Here is a 22,272-nt window from a genome sequence, read left to right as displayed (position 1 = left end):
TGGTTCACTCTTGATTGAAAAGTGAATTCCTGGACAAAAAATATCAACATCTGTTCTTTATTTATAGCAACGTTTGGCACTTACTTATTAATTGAAAAGCGTGATCTTCTGAACATGCATGTTACCTAAGATATCTCTAGCTTTAAGGGCTCCAATAGCTCAGATGAAAGTTCACAGGACAAAAAGCTTGCAAAAAGGCTGGACGACTACAAGATATTTCACACTTTCAAATGTATGAATAATATTACACCTTCTAACAGTACAAGCCCGCTTTAAGAAAATGTGGTTTCTAATAGACAGTGAAAACCACAAGGTATGGACTCTAGTACTTTACTTACTGAGATGTTAAGCTCTGGATTCTGATTGATGTCCGATGCATGGCTCAAAGCTCATTGTATCGCTTTTCGGCCACAATAAACAGGGAGCTAAATTCAGAGTGAATGTATGCAAGAGAATTTCCCATGTAACAGTCCGTCCTATATGTATCGTTATTCCGTTATTAGCTCTTTCCTGTTACCCGTGTACAGATATTTGTATGCATACACGAACGGTGGGCTATCTGAGGTCCGAATGAAGATAAGTGTGTGTAGCTATGTCCAGCATTCGAGCAAAGATATTTTGACCACTTTATAGGTCATGGGGTGTACACAAATCTGAGCATACAGAGCTAGAAGCCTTAGGCATGCACCCTCGGTTGAATTCCCCTTGTAAACGATCAATACAATTCTGGCACTGACTACATCTCAAGGAAATGATCTAAAAGGCTGACTTCATGTAGTAAATGCTAATTTAACTACTTACGTGGTTCCCCTGTGGAGGTGGGCGAAGCAGAGGTGGATTCCTCTGGCACTAAATAAAGAACACCAGAAAGCTCTCAGCAGATAATAATATCAACACTTGTAACAAACTTCAGTGTTTTCGCATAGTAAGGAAGATGTACTCTATGACAATAATTGTAATTCCTTTAGCTACGTAAACCTAGTGCTGCATGACGTCGAGAGTGGTAGAGAAATACAGAATCCCACTTTAGTAAATTGTACACAACAAAATAAATGATAGTTTGGCACCCCAACAAACTAAAGATTTCCAGAATTTTATTGAAAGTCTAGATCTTCCTAAATTGAGTAATGATGACCAAGCAGAATTAGAACGTGACTTGACACTCGAAGAAGTTAAAAACTCGCTCCAGGTGAGGATGGCTTTACAACAGAACTGTATGAAACCTTTTTTGACACCTTGTGTAATGAACTCTTAAGTTCTTATAAGGAAGCCCTTTGCTGTGGCAAATTATCAGTTTCGCAGAGAAGAGGAATAATTTCCTTAATACCGAAAAATGATTGCGAATTTTTTCTAGCTGGCGCCAAAGAACTCTCTTAACGTCGATTACAAAATATTATCAAAGGCAATTGCCAAAAGAATCGCAATATTCTTACCTAAATTAATTCACTCGGACCAAACTGGTTTTGTAAAAGGAAGATATATCGGTCAGAATATAAGATTATTGAATGACATAATGGAATATACGAATGTTGAAAAGCTTCCAGGAATATTTCTTTTTGTTGATTTTGAGAAAGCTTTTGACTCAATTGAATGGAACATTATATCGAAAGCTCTGGAACTGTTTAATTTTGGTCCTGCATGTTGTCGGTTTTCTACAACAACGTGGAGTCTGCAGCGATGAGTGCTGGCTTCTTGTCAAATTATTTTAAAGTATCAAGAGGAGTACGGCAGGGTTGTCCACTACAGCCCCTCTTGATTATTCTGGCGGTAGAAATATTAGCATGTAATTCGTCCAGATCCAAGCTGCAAAGGGATCGACCTCTCAAATCAACATGCAGGTAGCTAAAATCTCTCGATTTGCGGATGATACAACTCTTGTAGCTCGGGAAGCTACTTCTCTTAATTATTTTCTTCATAACATTGAAATATTTGGTAATATCTCAGGTCTTAAATTGAATCGTACAAACTAAACTAAAGTAATGGCGATCGGCTCTTTAAAAAGTAAAATGTTCAAGATCCTGAACTTCTTCTGTAGCAAGGTTCAATAAAATCAATCAGAGCATATCTCTCTTACAATGATACAAATAATGAAGAAAATTTCTCTAATAAGATCCGTAAATTAAATCTGTGATTGACGCGAGACCGTACACTTTATGGCAGAACACTGCTTGCAAAAACAATTGGTGTTCCCAGTTAATGTATTTCCCAGTTAATGTATACAGCATCCATGCTCACCGTTCCAGAATCAGTAATTAAGAACACCCAAGCCCATCTGTCTTCTTTCTTGTGGAAAAGCAAGAAAGATAAAGTGAAAAGGCAGGTGATCTACCAGCCAATCGTTGCGTTTAGCTTGGCTAAGTAGACTGTTGAGTGCAACAAAGGATCAAGCAATTCGAAACTATTCTTTCAATAAACATGGAGGTCTAGCATTTCTTCTTAATTTCAACTACCATGTTGCAAAAATTGCTACAAGAATATTTTAACGATGTGAGAAAAATAGTCTTCAGGATAAAAATAGTAAATTTATCCTGTGGAATAATCGAAATATTACAATGGACGGCAATTTAATGTTTTGGAAATCACGGTTCGACAGCAACATCGAACTTATTCATGATCTTTTAAATTTGGAAGCGAATTTTAATTGTGTTAAAGATGATACAACAACAATGATATTCAATGTAAGGAGAAATGTAGACTCGGAAAAATATCCGAGTCCCAGATGGGATTTGAACCCACAACCCTCCGTGATCTAGTCGGATGCTCTAACCACTGAGCTACTGGAGACTCTATGGTGAGCAAGGGTCAATTTGTAGGTCTTGACTGGAACCGCATCGCGCGGCTACACAGCCAAGCATCACGATCACGGAGGGTCGTGGGTTCAAATCCCATCTGGGACTCGGATATTTTTCCGAATGTTAATTGTCTTGATGAAATTATCTGCAATCCCTACTGTTCTCAAAAAGCAAGCTTTTGAATCTCGAAATGTAGATTTGCGCCGCGATTCTCTTATTTCTCCTACTCTAAAAATCTCACAGGACGTAAGTTTAGATCTAATGAATTATGTTGTAAATCTATTGTAAACTAGTAACTGAGAAATCTACTGCTAAACCAACTTCTATTAAGACTTAAGAGAAACAATTTCCTGTGATTTCAGATAACTGGCAAAAAGGGTTTAGCTACACTTATGCCGCTTCTAAAGATAATAAGTTAAGACAGTTCTCCTTTAATTTGTTGCATAGGATAATTACTACTAGAAAAGAGTTGAAAAGATTTAAATTGTCTGATGATGATCTCTGTCCGCGATGTTCTAATCCCGATTCGATCGAGCATACTTTCATTGGTTGTCCTGGTTCCACTTCTTTCTACAACCTTGGGTGGTTCAATGGCATGCACCATACAATGCAAAGATAGATCTCACTAGCAATCAGCTTGTTTGTTACATGTTCTTGGAGAACCCCTTTACTTCCAAGTTGACTATTTCCCAAAACGCAGACCAGACGGACCTACTTCTTTTATATCAGAAAAATATATTTGTCGCTGTAAAGTATTGGAAACGAATTTTGATTTTAATGATTTTATTAACAAGACATTTGCAATGGAAATTAGAAAATCTGGCATCTATCCTTTACTTTCAACGAGAAATGGGATAAGGAGCAGTACAACTGTGGAAAAGTACAAGCGGTTTCAAAGCCAACGGCATGGGCCTAACTTTCCCCTTCCACCCCCCTCCCCCCACCCCCTCTTCTTACAAGTTCATTGGAATTTCGGAAACATTCAGAAATGCTGCAGTTGGCTTCAACATTGCTTGGGGTGGTGGAGGGCACTTCAGAGGTCACTTGCAAATGGATGGATGTTGGCCACCGTCGTGTAGATCTGGAGATACTCTTCAAACATAGTTATCTTTAATATTTGCTTAAAAAACAGGGTAGGCGTAATATAGAGATTTAGGTTTGAACAATATTATAAGAATAGTACTAAACGTAACTACAATCAATTATGAATTGTGTGAAACAATGAATGTCAGTTTTTACTAGAAAATACTTTCCTTTTTTTATACAATCAAGTAAAATAATCAACTAAATGCTTTGTTTGAAGACAAAAAGACCTCATTTCATTTACTTCCCCCATTTATTTAGGGAATTAGAAGGTCCGAGAAGCTCACTACATAAAGTAAATGGAGAAGGGCAACGATATAGGTAAATTAGTTAGATGCCCTTTAAATTAAGTTACATTTCATTTTAAGATAAAAGATAAGTACAATAAGCAAAGAAACGAGGAACACATAGTTAAGGGATACTAAACAGTAAGTGCAGTAGTTAGTACTGAGCAAAATAATTCTGAAAAAGAGATCTTTTAAATGGATATTTGTTTGACATACTACGAATGAATAGAGGAATATCATTCCAATAATAACATCCAATAATTGTTGGGCAAAATTCCCTTATATTTGTTCTAAAAGAACTGGGATTTAGATAATGTAAGGATGTGCTTCGAGTAGTTTAATTATGTTGCTCAGATACAAAAGATAGAGTAAGATTTGATGGTTTGTTATCTACGATAAGATCATAAAATAGTTGACAAGTTTTTAACTACACAATATCAGGAAATTTAATAAGGCCATCAAGATTTACATAATGGGGAGTAATATGCTCACGAAGTGGTACCTCATTGATGATTCTTACAGCTTTGTTTTGGAGCTTTACCACTTGAGATATGGCAGCTTCGTAGTTATTACCCCACAATACGCAGCCGTAAGTTAAATAAGGATATATAAGTGCATAATAGATACTTGTTAAAGATTTGTTGGGTACATGACGTTTTAATTGTGCAATAATATTTATGCTTTTACTGATTTTACTACTAATATAATCGATATGATGGTGCCATGAAAGGGAACAATCAAAAAGACCTCTTTAGCTTTATAAGCAAAGTTGACTTTGCAAAAGTTATATCTTTTAATTCCTTATCAGCAATCTTGAGGATGGGTGACACCGGTGGCCAAAACATACCAACCAAAGATGGCTCTTGACCAAATGCAGACTTGCCCAGGTAAAATAAAACCTTAATGCCAATTAAAAGCTCAAAAGTCTATTTTCAAAAATGGGAATTACCTTTAGACCATCTGACAAATGAATACAAAAAAACGTGACAGTATTAATGTCATCTTTGTCTACAGTTTTTTTTTTTATGTTTAACGCGAATGGCTGGCCCCCCGGAAGGGTGAGTGCAATGGCCGCCAGACATAACGACTATTCCGTCAAACACAACGGTTCACCTTAAACGGGGGTGTAACAACACACAACTTCGCCGAGGAATCGAACCACGCCCCTACAAACTCAAACAGGTGGAACAGACAAATAGACAAAAAGGACTCGAAGACAACAGGACAAAACAAAACAAGCACGACCCAGCACAACGGCGAAAAGCAACCCGAAAGGGTCACCTGTCAACAGACTCATTCAACGGAAAGACGTTGGTTCACCCCATCATTGCGCAAAGAAGCCAGCACACCACGAGCACCCCACTGAGGAACAAAGTAACGACAACGTCGGTCAGACCGGAAACGACGGTAGAACAAATGGAGATAGAAATGAACACGAGACTTAGCCCGCTCCATAACGTCGACAGCTGATATCTACAGTGTTCGTACAGATGTACTTCAAAAGTGGTTTACATTAAAGATAGCGATATAAAAAGCCGATAATCTTACCAACAGAAAGGCACTGAGTAATGATGACTGGTGTTCCAAGTGAGTTGCTTCCAGAACAAGTGTAACAACCAGTTTCCCTTGCCTCCAACTGTTTTGCATGAGAAATTTCTGGACCAATTACGTAATTGCCCTTGTACCATGTTATGTTAGGTTCAGGGTTTCCATCAACTGGACATAAAAACAGTTTTGTGCTACCTTCAGGAACCGAATCATTTCCTCCCCCACCTGTGTCCTCGGCAGCATCTATAAAGAGAGAAAATAGCAAGATCACATCATACAAGAGGTGCACCACATTTTTCTTTAGCCTACCAACCGAATGCAAATGAATTAGTAAGAATACTGTTGTGGCAGGCCGGCACAATAATGTCCTCTTTAGCTTTATCTACAGGTCTATAATTTGAAATTATCATCATCATCATCATCTTACCAACAACTCTTGCCCACAACACACAATCACCCTATTGCTTTCACTAGGCCACTATAGCAACATTTTACTGACCATTCCTTGGACCTTTGAGAGTGTTTTTAGGTACAATAAAGCTGCAAATGAGCATAAATACCAGTAACAACTCAGAGGTAATTTGTTTTGTACGCAAGGCTTATAATTGAATTCCCCATGGTGGGAGACAGCATTGGTCTATTTACATGTGAAGCCCAAGAGGTAAGCCAGAGACTGCCTGGGGGCAATTACAGAACCTGGTCTGAGTACCACCTTTTTTGGGGAACCTCTAAACATTACATCACGTGCTATATTCATTTGGCTTTCCTGGTTCTCTCACTTTCATTATACAACATTTAAACAGTTTCGTTACATAAACCAACAATTAAGAATCCTACGTTGTCTCTTATGAAAGAATCGTCCTCCCGCAGCCAAGTGAATTTTTGTAAGCAGTAATTTAACTAGGACAAGCTGACAACAGAAAATGCTTAGTTCATCTGTGCTTGACTTTACTTCGACTGCGTAGACAAGCAGAGAGTTCACATGACAAAAAGTTTATTCAGCCACCCTTTCTTTGAAAGAGGTTCTGCCAAGTGGGTAACCCTTTGATACCGTGTACACGATGACGTTTTATTCCTTGAGTAGACGCATTCTGAATGAAAATGTTGGAAAAGCTGGCTCCTCTAGGTTGATGAATGACCTAGTCTATGATGAATGCATTCTCTAATCTTCTCTTAAATACATCAAGGGAACTTGGGGTTCTTGTAGGCAGTGCTACATTATTTTTATTTTCCTCTCATTTTATTATTGTTTCTATTATTCTATTTTTCAGTTCTCTCGGCACATCAATTTGCAGTTTAGCTTTAAGTACTACCATTACCAATAAACCAGCTCTTATTTTTCTTCGGATTCTGAAGTAGCACTTTAAACAGTTACAAACATGACATGTAAGCTTGGATCTGGAGTTAACACATTGCTGGTAAAATTCATTTCATCACCATAGAATATCACTACCAAAAACACTTCTCCTTACAATTACGTTAGTCCAAAATATAGCTTAGCGCTATCGCAACTATTTCGCGATTATGCCGTCTTGTTCACCTTGTACAATACAGGCAAACTATCCTGTAAATGGATGGGTACGAACGGTTTTAAAGTGAAAACTGAAAATGACTCTTTCGTGATTATACGCTCACGTTGTCGTCTAAACAAAAATTTGGTGATATCCCGTGCTTGTTTTGTGGAGTACAGCAGGAGAAATGAACGGAAATTCGTGGTGCCCGTGCAGAATGAGTATTTTTCCTTTTTTAACCAATAATATTCTTGCTTTGTGGCGTTGCCGTAGCCGTAGCCGTCGTCTTTGCTTAAACTAGGGAGCTTTAGCAACGACGACGGGAACGGCAACGAGAACGTCATCTCAGTACATAAATTCCCATTATTGTAATCACTTCGAGACTATTCCAAGTTTTTTAACATGACAATGGTGTAGCAGTCCCTAAAGAATGACAACAATATGAGTTAAACTTAATTTAAGGGAGAAAATGAAAATTTATCCTCAAGTGCTGACGTCCACCATAAAACCTCAAATTTGGTTATTTCACTTTGCTGTTTTACTGACGACGGCAAAGAAATGGACAAAAATGAAAACGCACGTGCAGGGCGTGCAAAGCTATTGTTTTTGCCTACTAAATATGCAAATTTCTGACATTCTCGTTGCCGTCGCCGTTGTTGTTGCTAAAGCTCCCTATTCCCTACTAGGGACTTTAAGATCTACGACGCGGTGGTCAACAAGAACGCCGCGAAACAACACGCATTTTAGCACATAAACGTGCCGTTCTCTCCACAACAACGAAGTGAAATCACCAAATCTGAGGTTTTGACGACAACGCGAGCGTTCAAATGTAAATCTTTCGTTCTCTATTTTTGCTCTGAAGTCGCTCGAACCAATTTATTTTCAGGATACTTCGCCCATAATGTAGGACGCGAACGAGATGGCCAAACCGCGAGAAACTTACGATACTGCAACGTTATATTTTGAGGTGACGTTTTCGTCGACGTCGGCGTCGTAGATCTTAAACTCCCTATTTAATAACGCGTGACGGCAACGAGAACGTCACAAATTTACATATTTATTGGGCCCAAAACAATAGCTTTGCACGCCTTGCTCGTGCGTTTTTCACTTTTGTCCATTTCTTTACTGTCGTCAGCAAAACAACAACGCGAAATAACCAAATTTGAGGTTGTGTGAAGAACGTCAGCACTTAAGGATAAATATTCATTTTCTCTCCTAAATCTAGGGGCGTTCCGACCAGTGTCATTTTTGAGAAACTGGAACACTCTTATGCTATTAAAAAGGTTGAAATAGTTATGAAGATTACAATAACATGAATTTATATATTGAGATGACGTTGTCGTTGCTGTCGCCGTCGTCGTTGCTTAAGCTCCCTAGTTTCTACCGAACGAGTAGGATGACCCCGATTTTTCATTTCCAATTTTTTCTCAATGTTGAGAACATCAGCAACAATTTATGGCCAGTTTTTTGGCAATTTCATAAAATTGTATGGAAGGAGCCATTAAGAGTCGAAAAGCCCGTAATCAAGTTAAATCTATGTAGTAATGTTAAGTACTCACAAAGGTATTCAAATACAATTTTCAAGTACGCACGAGAATTAACCATACAGTGACATGAGGCTCTGCATTATAATTATAAGGGATTACATTAATGTTTTTATAAAATAGTGCTAAATTTGTCCAACATTTGGGAAGCAAGGCAATTGTCAAAGTGGCTTAAATAACTGCATTCATCAGGGTCGTTCCATGGATACGAGCACGGTAGCCTCCGCTTTTAATTACATTTTTATCATTTCCTTGACATGTTACAACAGTCTGCGACTTTTCATCAGAAATCTATAACAAGTTCTATTTCTAGCAAATCACCTTAAGTTTGCACACCGGGGTGCCCAATTAGTGCTATTTAACAATTACACCCGTAGCCCTTGCGGGCTACGGATCAATAGCCCATGAGGCGAAGCCGAATGGGCTGGTGACCTGTGGCCCTTGAGGGCGAAGGGTCTAATTATTTGAGTATTGCACAACTAGTCGGACGAAAAAGGCAATAATAAAGTTAGCAAATGCAAGTTGAAGAATTTTTATTTGGGAATAAAACGACAGAAAGCGTCACGCTTTTCGCTACTTGCGGACTATTACTAATAGTTCTCTAGTAGAATAGCCAACCCTAAATGTTCAATACCTCCCGCATCGTAATACATTTAGCTGTCTGAGAGAGCCTGTTGTATTCTTAAAGTCAAACGTTATTTCGCCACTGTAATGTACGGTACGTGTGTTCTTCTGTTCATATTCAGGGCTTCATGTGTTATCATTTTATCATTTTAGCACCTAAACCTTCTCTAATGTGGACTACCAATGGGTGTAAATTCTTAAAAAAGGAAAGGAAAGGAACTTTGTAGAAGTGTCTAGTGCTATAGAGCTTTAGTATCACCCAACTAGCGGACTAATGCAAATCCTGCACTTTTATTGTCACTGGAACTGTGAACAGCCGTTGCTGTGTTTTTTTTTTTTTTTTTTTTCAACCATAGCCCTTCAAATGATTGACCAACTGCTCACTGATGGAAGCCCTTTTACAGCCATAACACTTACTAAGGACACCCGAGACCAGTGTCACCAGAAACAGGTTTAACCAAGAACCCTGATCACCAACTCTTATTTATTACATTGCTGACATTTTCAAAAGAAGCGTATATCACATAAACATCTACACGCAAATTTATAAAAATTACTTGATCAGCTTTCTAACACTTTTACCATACATGGGTCTACATGGAAAGAACTATTGTAGTACCGAACTGAAATGCGAGACATAAAACGAACGCATTAGGCAATCACCAAAACCATATGGTGCCATGCAGCAAACTCATTACAACAGTACACAAAGCATATGTGCTGTTTTGTTGATGATACAAAAAAATCCTTATGAGAATCGATTTTGTACACATTTTAACAGAGGATTTATGACAAAAGTAAACACAACACTTAAAAATGACTTTTGTAATTTTCCTTTGCTTTCCCTTATATCAATTCCCATGTCTCAAATTGTTGATAACATAATCCACATTTCACTGTATAATGCTACACTTGCCGCTTACATGTGTGTTAATTTTTACATATCATCATTATGACATGAAGCCATGCAAATGTCGTGATGCTCTTGCCAACGAGATGCTTCCGTGAAGCATACACTGGGTTGCCTGTGGTACGTGTTACAGAAAATCAGAAGTTTATGTCTGCCTTCTCTTCAAAGCGAGTCGAAGTGCGAAGTTTTTGTGATGGTAATTAGTTCTACTTTACATATGAATAAAAACTAATTTTCATAACATAAAACTTCGCACTTAGACTCGCCTTGAAGAGGAGGCAGATATGAACTCGGAAATGGCCTATTGTGTGGTATTGAACTACAGCATTCCAGTCTCTGAAGAATAACAAATAAAAGAGAAGCGAGAAACATTGGCTTCTGGGCGACATGTTGATAATTTTCAAGTTCCCTCCCAACTTCTTTTCACCACAAGTTTAAGAGCGCACTCTGAGCATCGACAGCTTTGTAATACCAAAGTTCACTGAAGTTAAATCATGTCCAGTGGGGTTAGTGCTTGGATGGGAGACCAAAACAATATACCCCTCATAAAACAGAAGCATCGGACCGAAAATACTATTAACGCTAACAAATGCGAACTCAGCAAGGTACAGATTTTGTTAGCTTGCTTTATGCAAAACAAGAACATCATTCTAAAAGCATAAACTACGCAAAAAAGTAGGTTCTGGGGTAATTTTGAGAGTGGAAATCAAGGTTACGAGGCAGACGGCAAATACAAACTCACGAGTTAATTAGTTAACACACCAGAAAGACGCTAACCTCATTTTGACAAGAAAATGCTTTACTATTGCCATAAAAGACTATCCAGTTAAGCTCGCATATCATAAAACATGATAAATTCATAAAGGCCACCTTTTCCAGCGAACAATTTTTTGAAACAAACAACATATTTGCTACTAGAGGCAAAAACCCTTCTATTTCATTACGTGCGTGAAGAGAAGAAACTCAATCGTGTCAAATATGCGCAATATTGCAACAAACTAAATTTCAGGATCAAACCGTTTCCATGAAGAACCTTTTCCTTGAATAATGAAACACAAAATACACGACAAGCTTTCTTTCAAATAATTCTTGGCTGTTAGATTTCCAATTATTTTTTTTACCTGAAGACTGTGCACAGTTGATCACAGATCCACGTAAGGTGTTCCGATTCGTTCAATCGTTCTCTGTCTTTGTTGAACCCATAAGTTACCAGAGAATTTTCCATTTGGTTTCAGTGTTCTACATAACAGCAGCACACTTGGTTACATATTTTTTTAGAAATACAGCTCACTTTGATTTCGGCTCGACGGGCGATAGATTGTTGTCGAAGTCCATTACTCGTCGCTTTTGAGATTCCAGGTGTTGGTTTTTCACCGCCTGCCTAGTTTATCCAACTGACTTTCCATTATTGAGCTCCATAAGGGTATATTTTATTTAAGGATCCACTAAAACGCCATTCGCGTTACATGACTTTCGACGCCATTGCAGGCTAAGTTAATGATTCTCCTGTGTCCACCAGAGAAATCTACGCATTTCCACTACCCTCTCGATCCTAACAAGACACCACTTACCAGGGGAGTGACAGGCAAGACTTTTACCAACACGGAAAATAAAAACCAAACAAACAAATCCCACCTACTTTCCGACTGGGATTGCCCTACTGGCAACCCAGTAATACTCTTTCTTTTGAAATAAAAACGAATATTATTTTTACAGTGTAAGTGTACACAAAACCAAGGAAAAAGCATAAGGTACTACAAAATTTAAAGTATGCTTTACGATGTATTTCACACATTAGTTAATTATGGTTTAATAAACATCTAGTTAAGCTTAAGAACAAAAATTGGTTACAGAGCAATGTACTGTAGTCAAACGTGTACGGTGTTTACACTTTGCAACAATCATGTGGTTTGAAAAAATTAATGCATTTCAGTATTGAACATAATGACTCACATTGCACATCAATATAAACTTGTCTGCTGTCATTTCCACATGCATTGCTTGCTGAGCAGTTGTACTCTCGGTTGTGTCTCCTGATGTTGGTCAAATTCAATATGCTTCCTGCTTCCATAATGTAATTTGAGTTATTGACCCAGGAAACACTTGGTCGTGGAAAGCCAGAGGACATGCAGTGCAGAGTCACAGTGTCACCCTCCCTAACAACAATGGTACGATTCTCGACAGTCACTGATGCTGGGGCTTGAAAGGAAAAAGGAACCAAGTTAGTTGACTCTCCATTCAGCACAATTCAATATCTACCTTGGAAGGCCATAACTGTGTGAAGAAACCCAAATCCCGTCTAAAAGTCAAAAGTTGATCTGCAAATGATATAGAGTCGTGTACACTCTCTAAAATAGTGCTTTGTGGGGATGAAAGGTGCAAAATACAACAAATACTAATCAAGTGAAGTAGCTAGTGAAGCAATGGAAATTGGAAATTAACCAAGAAAAGCTGGCTGCAAACCTCACCTTCAACTTCCACAATGGTATTGCTGCTTGAAGCATTTCCTACAGCATTGCCGGCCACACAGCTGTAAATATGTTGCCCTTGGGTGTATAGCATTTGGTTAAATACTCCTACGTTTGCTCTTGTCACCGTGACGTTAGCAAGCCTAAGACCATTTTTGTAAAGTTTAAAATTCTCTACTGCTGGATTAGAATCGCCAGCAGAACACCTTAATATCACCATTTTTCCTGCACAGAGTTTGTGGCTTGAAGTGTTCAGGTAAACATTTTCAGGTTTATCTGCACAAAGAAAGGAAACAAAGAACGTAACCATTAATTGTGCCATTGTGACAGAAAAGGAGTCATTTATCGGTGTGAAAGGTGCCTGACTGGTTAAATACAAGTACTTTAAGTGGATTTTAATGAATGTCTTTGCTATCAGGAAGCACCAGTGATAGGAGTTGTATCCCAGCAGCTGCTGGCAGCTACATGTGTTTGTTGGGAGCTCTTGGATGTGTTACATACTGACCCTGCAAACTAGTGGCTCACTTCAGAATGGTAAGATTTCCCTAATGCATAGTTATAACTACATTGTAAGCTTAAGAGGGGAAAAAGGTGTCCTTACACTGCACATCAATGGTTCTCACTGCTGACTGCTTTTTCCCACAGGTGTTGTTTGCATTGCAGATGTACTCTCCAGTAGCCTCTTTGCTGATGATAGAGAAGTTTAACAACTGGCTTGATACTATTAAGTCATCTGCATTTAATTTTGTCCAAGTAACGGTTGGCTCAGGGTACCCAGATGCATTACAGTATAAAAACACATTGCCACCTTCCAGGAGAGTTTCACTGCCACTTTGAACATGGACGAATATCTGAACTGGAACTGAAAAAAAGCCCCACAATGTAATTGAGACATGATAAATATATTTAAGATTCTTGATAATCACAGTTGTGAACAGTATACGTAACTAATGTTGACAATGGTAATGTTCGAAAATCATGATTATGGCTGAAATGATTTTTCTGCAGTTCAAATATGCATCAATCTTTCCTACCATCAATGAATAAGAAAGCTAATACATGTACTTGTACATACCCTGCAATGTAATGTGCATGCCAACTGATCAGGCTATTAACAGCAGTTTAGATTTTACAAAGAGACAGCAAATTGTTATTCATAACATTTAAACTTACCATTAAAGGTTACAGTAACATCAGCACTTGCTACATTTCCCAAGGGATGCAAAGCCTTGCAGCTATAGATATGGTTTCCTTTACTCGATATGGTCTTAATCCAGGTTCCTTTGCTGCTTGTGTCCACGATTTCGTGGTTTTTCAAAAGTTGGTAGTTTTCTACTGGTGGATTGGCTTCAGATGCCTTACATGTGATACTTATCACCAGGAAATCAGAACAGTTTTCGTTCTCGGTAGCGTTAGTGACCAAATGGACAGTGGCAGGATTATCTGTAAACATGGACAACTAAAAGTAAGTTCAAACACACTTATCTCCCTTGGTTTGGTGGCCGGTGCTGTGAAAAATGCAAAAACCAAAATGAACCAATAGTAATGTGCACATTATATTAAAGGGGTCTAAAGAATGATATTCTCTTTCAGTTCCTCCAAGAAAAGATGACAACTTTAATCTTCTTAAAAGTGTTAAAATGTAGCAGTTAGTTGTTTAGGTGTTCATAAAATGATCAACGATTATCCAATTAAATTCAATTAGTCCATTAGCCTGCAGGTCTGAGACACAGGTAATGGGTCACAGGCGAGTGTAGATGTACATGTCACTGTGCTACAGAAGAGTATAAAAATAAACAACACTATCAAAAAAGTGTCTCCTTGCTCTAACCACTCTACAAAAAAAAAATATTAACATGTTGTTTCAGGTTGAGGGAAAATGTTTTGCTCCATAGTTCATCAACTGAGCAATCAGGGACCTCTGGTCTCGACCTGTGGAATGTAAACTGTGTTTTAGACCTGCCTTCCATTAGCTCTATGTTACTGTGAGTGATCAGCCTGGTATCAAAATTGCATAGAGGAGGATGTACAATCATGACCATCTAAAAAAGACTACCATTATTGTTAGTTAGTTAGTTAGTTAGTTAGTTAGTTAGTTAGTTAGTTAGTTAGTTAGTTAGACATGACAACGTTTTCTCAACTTGTTTAGATCAGTTTGCTTTAAATCAGTCAATTTATAATTCCAGTGCAAACACATTACACACATTGCAAGAGGACAGTAAAAATTTAAAGTCAATTATTTAAGCAGTAAAGAATAACATATTAAAACAAACTGTTATCAGATGAAACCATACCTTTTGAATAATGAAAGCCAAAAACACTACATGGTAGAAATTGTGATCCACATCAACACAAAGAGAACTGAAGTGATGCTTGACACGTTCTTTGAAATGACTCAATTTAAAGTTTGTCAGATGAACAAAAAAGGAAGGTGATTCATGCACAATGATAGCAGAACTGAACGTAAAGGTGAATTCAATATGCATTAGCTTTCCATGCCAAAAAAAAACTATAATTATGCAGTCACAAGATTTCTGCTTTTACGATCACACGTTGAAAGTTTTTACTGTTCTGTATTCTGGTATGTCCTTTTAGCCCTGACATCCCTCAACACGTGAGTGTAAACCATGCTCTTTTGCTGGCATTAGCTTTCCACTGTCATTTCGATGTGAATGGCATGTTGGGTAAATCACAATACCGCCGTTAATATTTTGCCATTACATGTAGCAGTTCTATCCTCCACTCTTCCATAAACAATTACCTTGCTCTAGCAATACAGTGTACCTCGCTTCCAAGACATAAGACGGATGAAACATCGTACTTCAAAGAACTGTTGTACCTCTTGCATTTCATTACATATTTGGTATCATGCATTTTATGTTACTCTTTTTTATGCACACCCAGAAAACTGTCCAATTTGCAGAGTATAGAAAAAGATAAGGGTGACTGACCTGACAATGAAAGTGGCTAAAAGGAAAAAGTTGCCAATTACACAATTTTATGCAGTAACATTTCGAACAAGTCAGTTGCAATTTCGAGTCCTGTTTAATAAAGGGACAGAGAAGTTTATATGAGAATGAATATTGAAGAAAACTTATGGATCTCCTTCTTGCTCTCTTGTCCTATTAAATATAATATAATATAATATATAATATAATATATATTTAGCTTTACAAAATTCTCAAAGCTTTACAATCTTACAATCTTACATTCAAATCTTACATTCAAATTACAAGCAGTATGAGAAACTCTAAAATTACAATAGATTTCTAAAGAAAAACAACAAAATCTATATCCTGTATACTAATGCAAATAAGGTTTATACACTATACATAATAATAATAGTAATCTCTATAAACTATATATAATATGATCTCTATACTCTATAGCACTGGCGGAACAGGTGTGTTTTGACTTTACTCTTAAAAATATCGAGTGATTCAGAATTCTTAATTTCTACTGGTAGTGCATTCCAAAGTTTAGGGGCACTGGCAGCAAACGATCTGTCCCCATAAAGCTTAGTTTTAGTTTTAGGTACAACAAGAAGCATTTGACTGGAAGATCTAAGTGCACGAGAAGGCTTATACAAAGTCAATAGTTCAGAAATGTAATCGGGAGCTTGATTGTTAAGGGCTTTATAAGTTAGCATCAAAATCTTAAAGTCAATTCTGAACTTTACAGGCAACCAGTGTAGTTGCTGTAATATGGGTGACATATGTTCATTCTTTGCAGCACCAACATTCTCTGCAGCATTCTGCACGCGCTGGAGCTTTGAGATTTCCTTATCTGGAAGACCTGTTAGTAAACTATTACAGGAATCAAGAGTCGATGAAATGAACGCGTGCACAAGTCTTTCATACCAATCAGGTATGATCTAAACCAGTTTAACACCTTCCCATCAAATCCATAACGGTGTTCCAAACGACTAAGTAAAACAGAATGTTCAATGGTGTCAAACGCCGCCGATAAATCTAGAAGAACAAGTACAACATCCCGGTGGTTGTCAATAGCAACAAGGATGTCGTTAAACACTCGTAATAACGTAGTTTCTGTGCTGTGGAAACATCGATACGCAGACTGAAACTTGGCTAAAAGCCCATTGGGTAAATATACGATTATTCTTTTACAGGGTCACCATTAGTTACAGGCTGGAGTTACATGTATATTAATTATCAGTCATAAGCCTTTTGAGAAAGCTGTCTTGTGCTTGGCATCCGTATGCCTCAATGCAATTAATTAATAAACAACTGGGGAGCAGGGATGGTGCAGTGGTGAGAGCACTCGCCTCCCACGTATGTGGCCTGGGTTCGATTTCCAGATCTGGCATCATATGTGGGTTGAGTTTGTTGATTCTCTACTCTGCTCCACGAGGTTTCTCTCCAGGTGCTCCGGTTTTCCACTCTCTTCAAAAACCAATGTGATTTGAGACTTAGTAGACTTTGACAGCATAAATCGGCTGATTTCATTAGTTTTTCATTATACTTACTAAATATCACTATTATCTATTATTAACAATTGCAGTATAACTATCAGTTATTATAAAGCGCATTTGTTCATTTTGCCATGCAGGAAATGCGCTATAGGAATGAATAAATAATAATAATAATAATATATTATTATTATTATTGTTATTATGATTATTATTATTATTGTTATTATTATTATTTGATTTGTTATGTAACTTGATTTGATTTCATTTGTGCACGACCCCAAAAGCTCTTCAACTTTAAACATTATTGTGTGAAATAAAGTTCTCCTACTATTATTACTATTATTAAGAGAGCTTTATATTCATAAAAAGTGAGTAACCCTAGCAGAGAACAAAAGTGAAAAAACTTTCTACTGACCGGTTTTAGACCCGGTAAAAACAGACCTGCAAGTTTATTGAATGGCTTCACAGAACGTAAGTCCAAACAAACATTCAACAGGACAAACAAGCAATGCCTTATTGGTATGCGCTTTATAAAAGGATTCAAATGAGAAGGGTTTTACCAGTTTTTAAAAGCTCATGCATGTGACGTTTATTGGTGACCCGATTAGCTGTTTTCCCCAAGAACTATTATTGAGTCTTTGAATGCTCTATTGATATTATAACACAGTGTATAATTATAGAGTAAAAAAAAAATTTAATAATAATAAAGTAATCTTTTTATTTACGCCTTTGTGGCAAATGGAGGCTTGGTTGGCTGCCAGGCCAAAGCCAAGAAGGTATAATGCCCCAGAGCATGCGCTAACCCCATCCTAGCCAGGTAGGAGCCCCACCTGCCAGACCCAGCCCTGAACCTAACAACCGTCACACTGAACCAGAATAGCGCAGTGGAATTAACAAATAATTAGAAAGGAATAAAGAAAGAAAAAAGCTAAGTTAACATACTTAAACAGGGAAAACCAAAAAAAGAAATAAAATGGATGGGGAGGGTGGGGCTACTCCACAAACACTGACCAAAGAAGTCTACGCAAACAAATGAGTCCCTGGTAACTATATAACTCCTGAACCCCAAAACCCTACATATCCAACCCACTAAAAGATCAAAATGTAGAATGAACCCATGCCAGCCACCAAAACAAATGGAATATGCCATGGATACCCTGCTAATGCCGTGCCAAATAACTATCACAATGGTGCATTAAGCAAGTTTTCTCAAGTCAGTTACTAATAAAGTTTCAATGTAAAGGAGGGATGAATATTTCGCAAGAATGATGACGACTCTTGTGGGGTAACACAAAGGAAAGTAAATGTCCGTTTCCAAGATCCCTGCTAAGCCTTTCATGTTTTTTTAGACTCGTTATGCCAAAAATCGAGCAGCGCGTCACCCTAAAAATCATAGCCAAACATTATGCTGGTGTTGGCGCATTATGCTCAAATTTTAGCCCTTTTCCTGCTCCTGCACGGACAAGGTACCTCCATGGGTTAACAACGCAACGTTTTTATCTTTCTAGTACAATGCAAGCTGCAACAACAACAAGCTCTAAACAGCACTAAAGGAATTCGATTCTTAAATCCCTCTCTGATCCTTCGCTCTCTGGAACATATTTCAATTGTCATCTATCTATTGGGTTAGCAATCGATATTGTCTTGTAGAGACATTTCTCTAACAGACGTTTCATCGAAATCAATGAAAGATAAAGTTTTGTAGCATTATGCCTACAAAACGCTCATTGTGCCGGCATAATGCTTGATGATTTAACTTTAGCATTACCAAAATTATGCAGGCATAATGTGTCTAAGCCTATTGCAGTAATGACCCATGATGCGAAATGATCCGTTATCATCAGAGGGTCAAAGGAAGAGGTCAAGAAGGCAGATGAAAGGTTGCGCAAGGAAATACGCCCATGTTTGCAGTGGGAATAGGTTTGCGCAGGAATGCTTAAAGCGAAAGGAGGGGTGAATATTTTGCAAGAATGATGACGACTCCGGCGATGTTTTCGGAATGACGTAAGACTAATGCTTGTGCGTCTTAGATCTAGGTAACTAGGCAACCAATCAAGCATTTAAAAAGAAGGTAAGGGGTAAGATCCCGTACCCATTTTCAGCCAGCCAGGCCTGATACACAGTCTGTCTGTTTCAGTTCTTCTAAAAACAGTTTTTGAAATGTCCGAACTCTATGGCCCTCCATTTTGCGATATAGCGCCCAAGAGAGCAGAGGCCGAATCACATCCTGCCGCAAACTCTTCATTTACCGACAGCTTTATGGATTTGGCGAGATTAATAAGAGCCTTTATTTACAGCCATATGAAGGTGCCACAAGAATCGTGCGAAGTGCCTGAAGTAGGTGTCAACAAGCGCTTGGACAAAGAGCTGCGTGAGTATTTGCAGCGCACAAAACATATGAACAAAAACAACGTAAGTGTACCTAGTTTTGCACATTCTTAGTTTCCAAAAACAACCATTTTTTAATAGTTTTCTTTCTTTATTCACTAAAGGTTTTCAGAAAAGAAAGATATGTGGCTAGATTTTCAAGAGAAAGTTGGAAATTGGTTTTAAGGTTGGAGCAAGCCCACAACCTCAATAAATACTTCTTCAAGTGGCTAACAGCAAAAACTACAGAGGAGCAAGTATTGACGTCCGTATAAGGATTTGGAGACAGGGCAGAAGAAAATAATGGACTTGATAAAACCCACAACGGTAATTACTCTTCAATAGCAATATTGGAGCTTTCAGTGACAATGCATGTGATGTAAGAGTTTTTCTTTATGGCCTGCACTTGTTGTTTGCTTCTGCTTAGGATGCCACTGTAACCGCGGACGAAGAGAAAGACAGTGAAAAGTGGAGAAATGAGAGACGAACGCTTGTAAGTGTTCCGAGGCACGTCACTTCTTACAGTTGTACATGTATTTGATTGCAATTTGTTTATGAGTCAAAAATTGTCTTTACAGAGAATAAAAATAGAAGATCTTCAAGAACAGATCGAAGCGGAAAGAAGGAACAACAAATTGGTAAAATGATGATAAGCCTATAATGATATAACAAGAAGGCCCTCTTAAAGGGAGTGCTGAAACTAGAATGGTACCGACAAAAAAGAAGAAGAAGTAGAAAAAGCCCTGGTTTTTATGAGAGGGATAACAGTCACATGGCAAGGAATTGGCTGTTATGACGTCCCGGATATGAAACAAGTATTGGCGGAGCACAAAAGACACAACCAAATGTTACGCATGGCGGAGAGGGTAACTTGTGTATTATACCGTTGTGGTGAAATAAAATATTCAGCATAAATAGACAGCAATCAAGACTAAAGGTGTGGTAGATTTGCGTGTAAGGCCAATGGTTTAACGTAAAAATTGCGTGATATTTACACCAAGACACGCTGTAAGTTTATTATTACTATTCCTTAGTCACTTTTAAAATGGTGATTATTTTACAGGTTGACTGTTTTTGGGACTTGCAAAAAAATGCTGATTTGAATAAAGTGGTGTGTAAATACGGAGGCGACATAACAGTGGGGGATTTGAAAACTTTACAAGCAGAGGTGTCAGAACTGTCAGACGAAGACAAACGAATGATGAAAAGCCGCTCTAACAACTATAAAGAAGGCTAGTTAAACGACAAGGTAATACGCCGGTTGGTTACGGATTTAGTAAATAAAGTGAAAATGAAACCTCTAAATTGGTGCCCTTCCATTAAGAAGAGAAAGATTTATCCCGAAAAAAAAAAGCATATACACTTTGTTAGCTGTGATAAATGGACAGTTCTGTTTGGTCCGAAGGTGCCCTGTAAAAGAACTTCGAATTGCTTTTTTTTTGTGTCGGTTCCCAAATTTTGCATTATTCTATCGATTAAAAGTAACTCAATGAGACTCAAGCATGTAATAACCAGGGAAAATAGTCGACCTACATTTTCCTAGGTGACAGTTGAGGAACACATTAAATCTTTCGACGTGCGAATAACGCGGTTACAAACTGTCTAACGCAAGTTACAAAAAAACAACGCATACAGGTCAACGTCGTGCATTGTTAATACATTTCATTTCATAGCTCTCATCAACCTATCAAGGAAACTTCTACCCTAAATGACGATTACAAGTATAACGCACGAGATGGTGGTAATATTATCATATCTCTCTATTCTTTCTAGGTGATCAATGCATGTTTAAAAAAGCTAGAGGAGTCAGGGGAAAAAAATGTAAGCTCTGAGTATTAAAGTGTTAAATATACGCGAGATGGTAACTTGTTGGTAAGTTTATAGGCTTTCTGACGTTATTACTAACGTTAGCGCTCTACGCCACTAGTTGGGCGGTAAACAAGAGTCCATCATTACTTTTTGAAACGAGTGTACTAAAAAAGATTTTCCAATTCATAGGGTAAGAAAGTGATTGCCGCCGACTCATTCTTAACCGAAATAATAAAAAGGAATGATGGGCCGGAGAAGTTGATGAAGTGGCCGTGGATGACCAAGGTTACTTTGATTTTGTTTGCCTCCTTTAGCTTCCATACAGAGAATCGCATACTTTTTCGTGATGTGTTCGCTTAATAAATAAATAAATAAATGTATTTATTTATTTGCTCTTTGATGCAGGTGAACTTTCTAAAGCAGGACAATCCTAGTACCTGTGAACACAAGTGTTCATTGGACGTTAGGGGTATGGAAAAGTGAATTTTCCTTCTCTTATTATGTATGCTAATGGCTGATCGTTCCCATTAACGTCTTTTACTTAAGGTTGTCAACGTTAAAGAAAAATTGTTGTTGCACTACGACAGAAAATTGGACATCAGTTCCATGAATGGGAAAGTGTTTTTCGCCTGCATGCGGTAAGCATACCTTTAACAATTATTGGCAAAATAGCCAGTTCGAGTATTTCGTTGCTTCTCAGTTTCTTTGTCAACGTATTAACCAAGACGTTTTACACACTGACAGGAAATTGAGGCAAGTAACGTTAGACTGAAAGGATGGGTTAACCGCAACCCAACAACGCCCCAACAGAATGACCAAAAAAGTTGTGGAGTATATGTTATCAAGGTAGGTTAGCCAAGTTTCAACTAAGCATGTTCGATTCACATAACGATGATA

At 37.9% G+C, this 22,272-nt stretch overlaps 2 protein-coding genes across 2 annotated transcripts in view; one reads left to right on the top strand and one right to left on the bottom strand.

Moving 5' to 3' along the window:
- The window catches only part of LOC138029770 (tyrosine-protein kinase receptor Tie-1-like), a 556,173-nt gene that overhangs the window by 401,754 nt on the left and 132,147 nt on the right, over window positions 1-22,272 (top strand). The gene's annotated exons all lie outside the window — the stretch shown is intronic.
- The window catches only part of LOC138029728 (fibroblast growth factor receptor 2-like), a 45,669-nt gene that overhangs the window by 14,734 nt on the left and 8,663 nt on the right, over window positions 1-22,272 (bottom strand). Inside the window, exons 2-7 of the mRNA XM_068877492.1 lie at window positions 13,941-14,210; window positions 13,369-13,629; window positions 12,768-13,043; window positions 12,253-12,498; window positions 5,711-5,953; window positions 802-849 (exon numbers count right to left, since the gene is read on the bottom strand). Of these exons, the coding sequence (XP_068733593.1) occupies window positions 802-849; window positions 5,711-5,953; window positions 12,253-12,498; window positions 12,768-13,043; window positions 13,369-13,629; window positions 13,941-14,210 (1,344 nt within the window). The remainder of the gene's footprint in view (window positions 1-801; window positions 850-5,710; window positions 5,954-12,252; window positions 12,499-12,767; window positions 13,044-13,368; window positions 13,630-13,940; window positions 14,211-22,272) is intronic.

Source organism: Montipora capricornis, chromosome 13, assembly GCF_036669925.1.
Source record: "Montipora capricornis isolate CH-2021 chromosome 13, ASM3666992v2, whole genome shotgun sequence".
Classification (NCBI taxonomy): domain Eukaryota; kingdom Metazoa; phylum Cnidaria; class Anthozoa; order Scleractinia; family Acroporidae; genus Montipora; species Montipora capricornis.
Note: the sequence above shows the minus strand (reverse complement) of the source record. Positions and strands in the feature narration are given on the sequence as shown.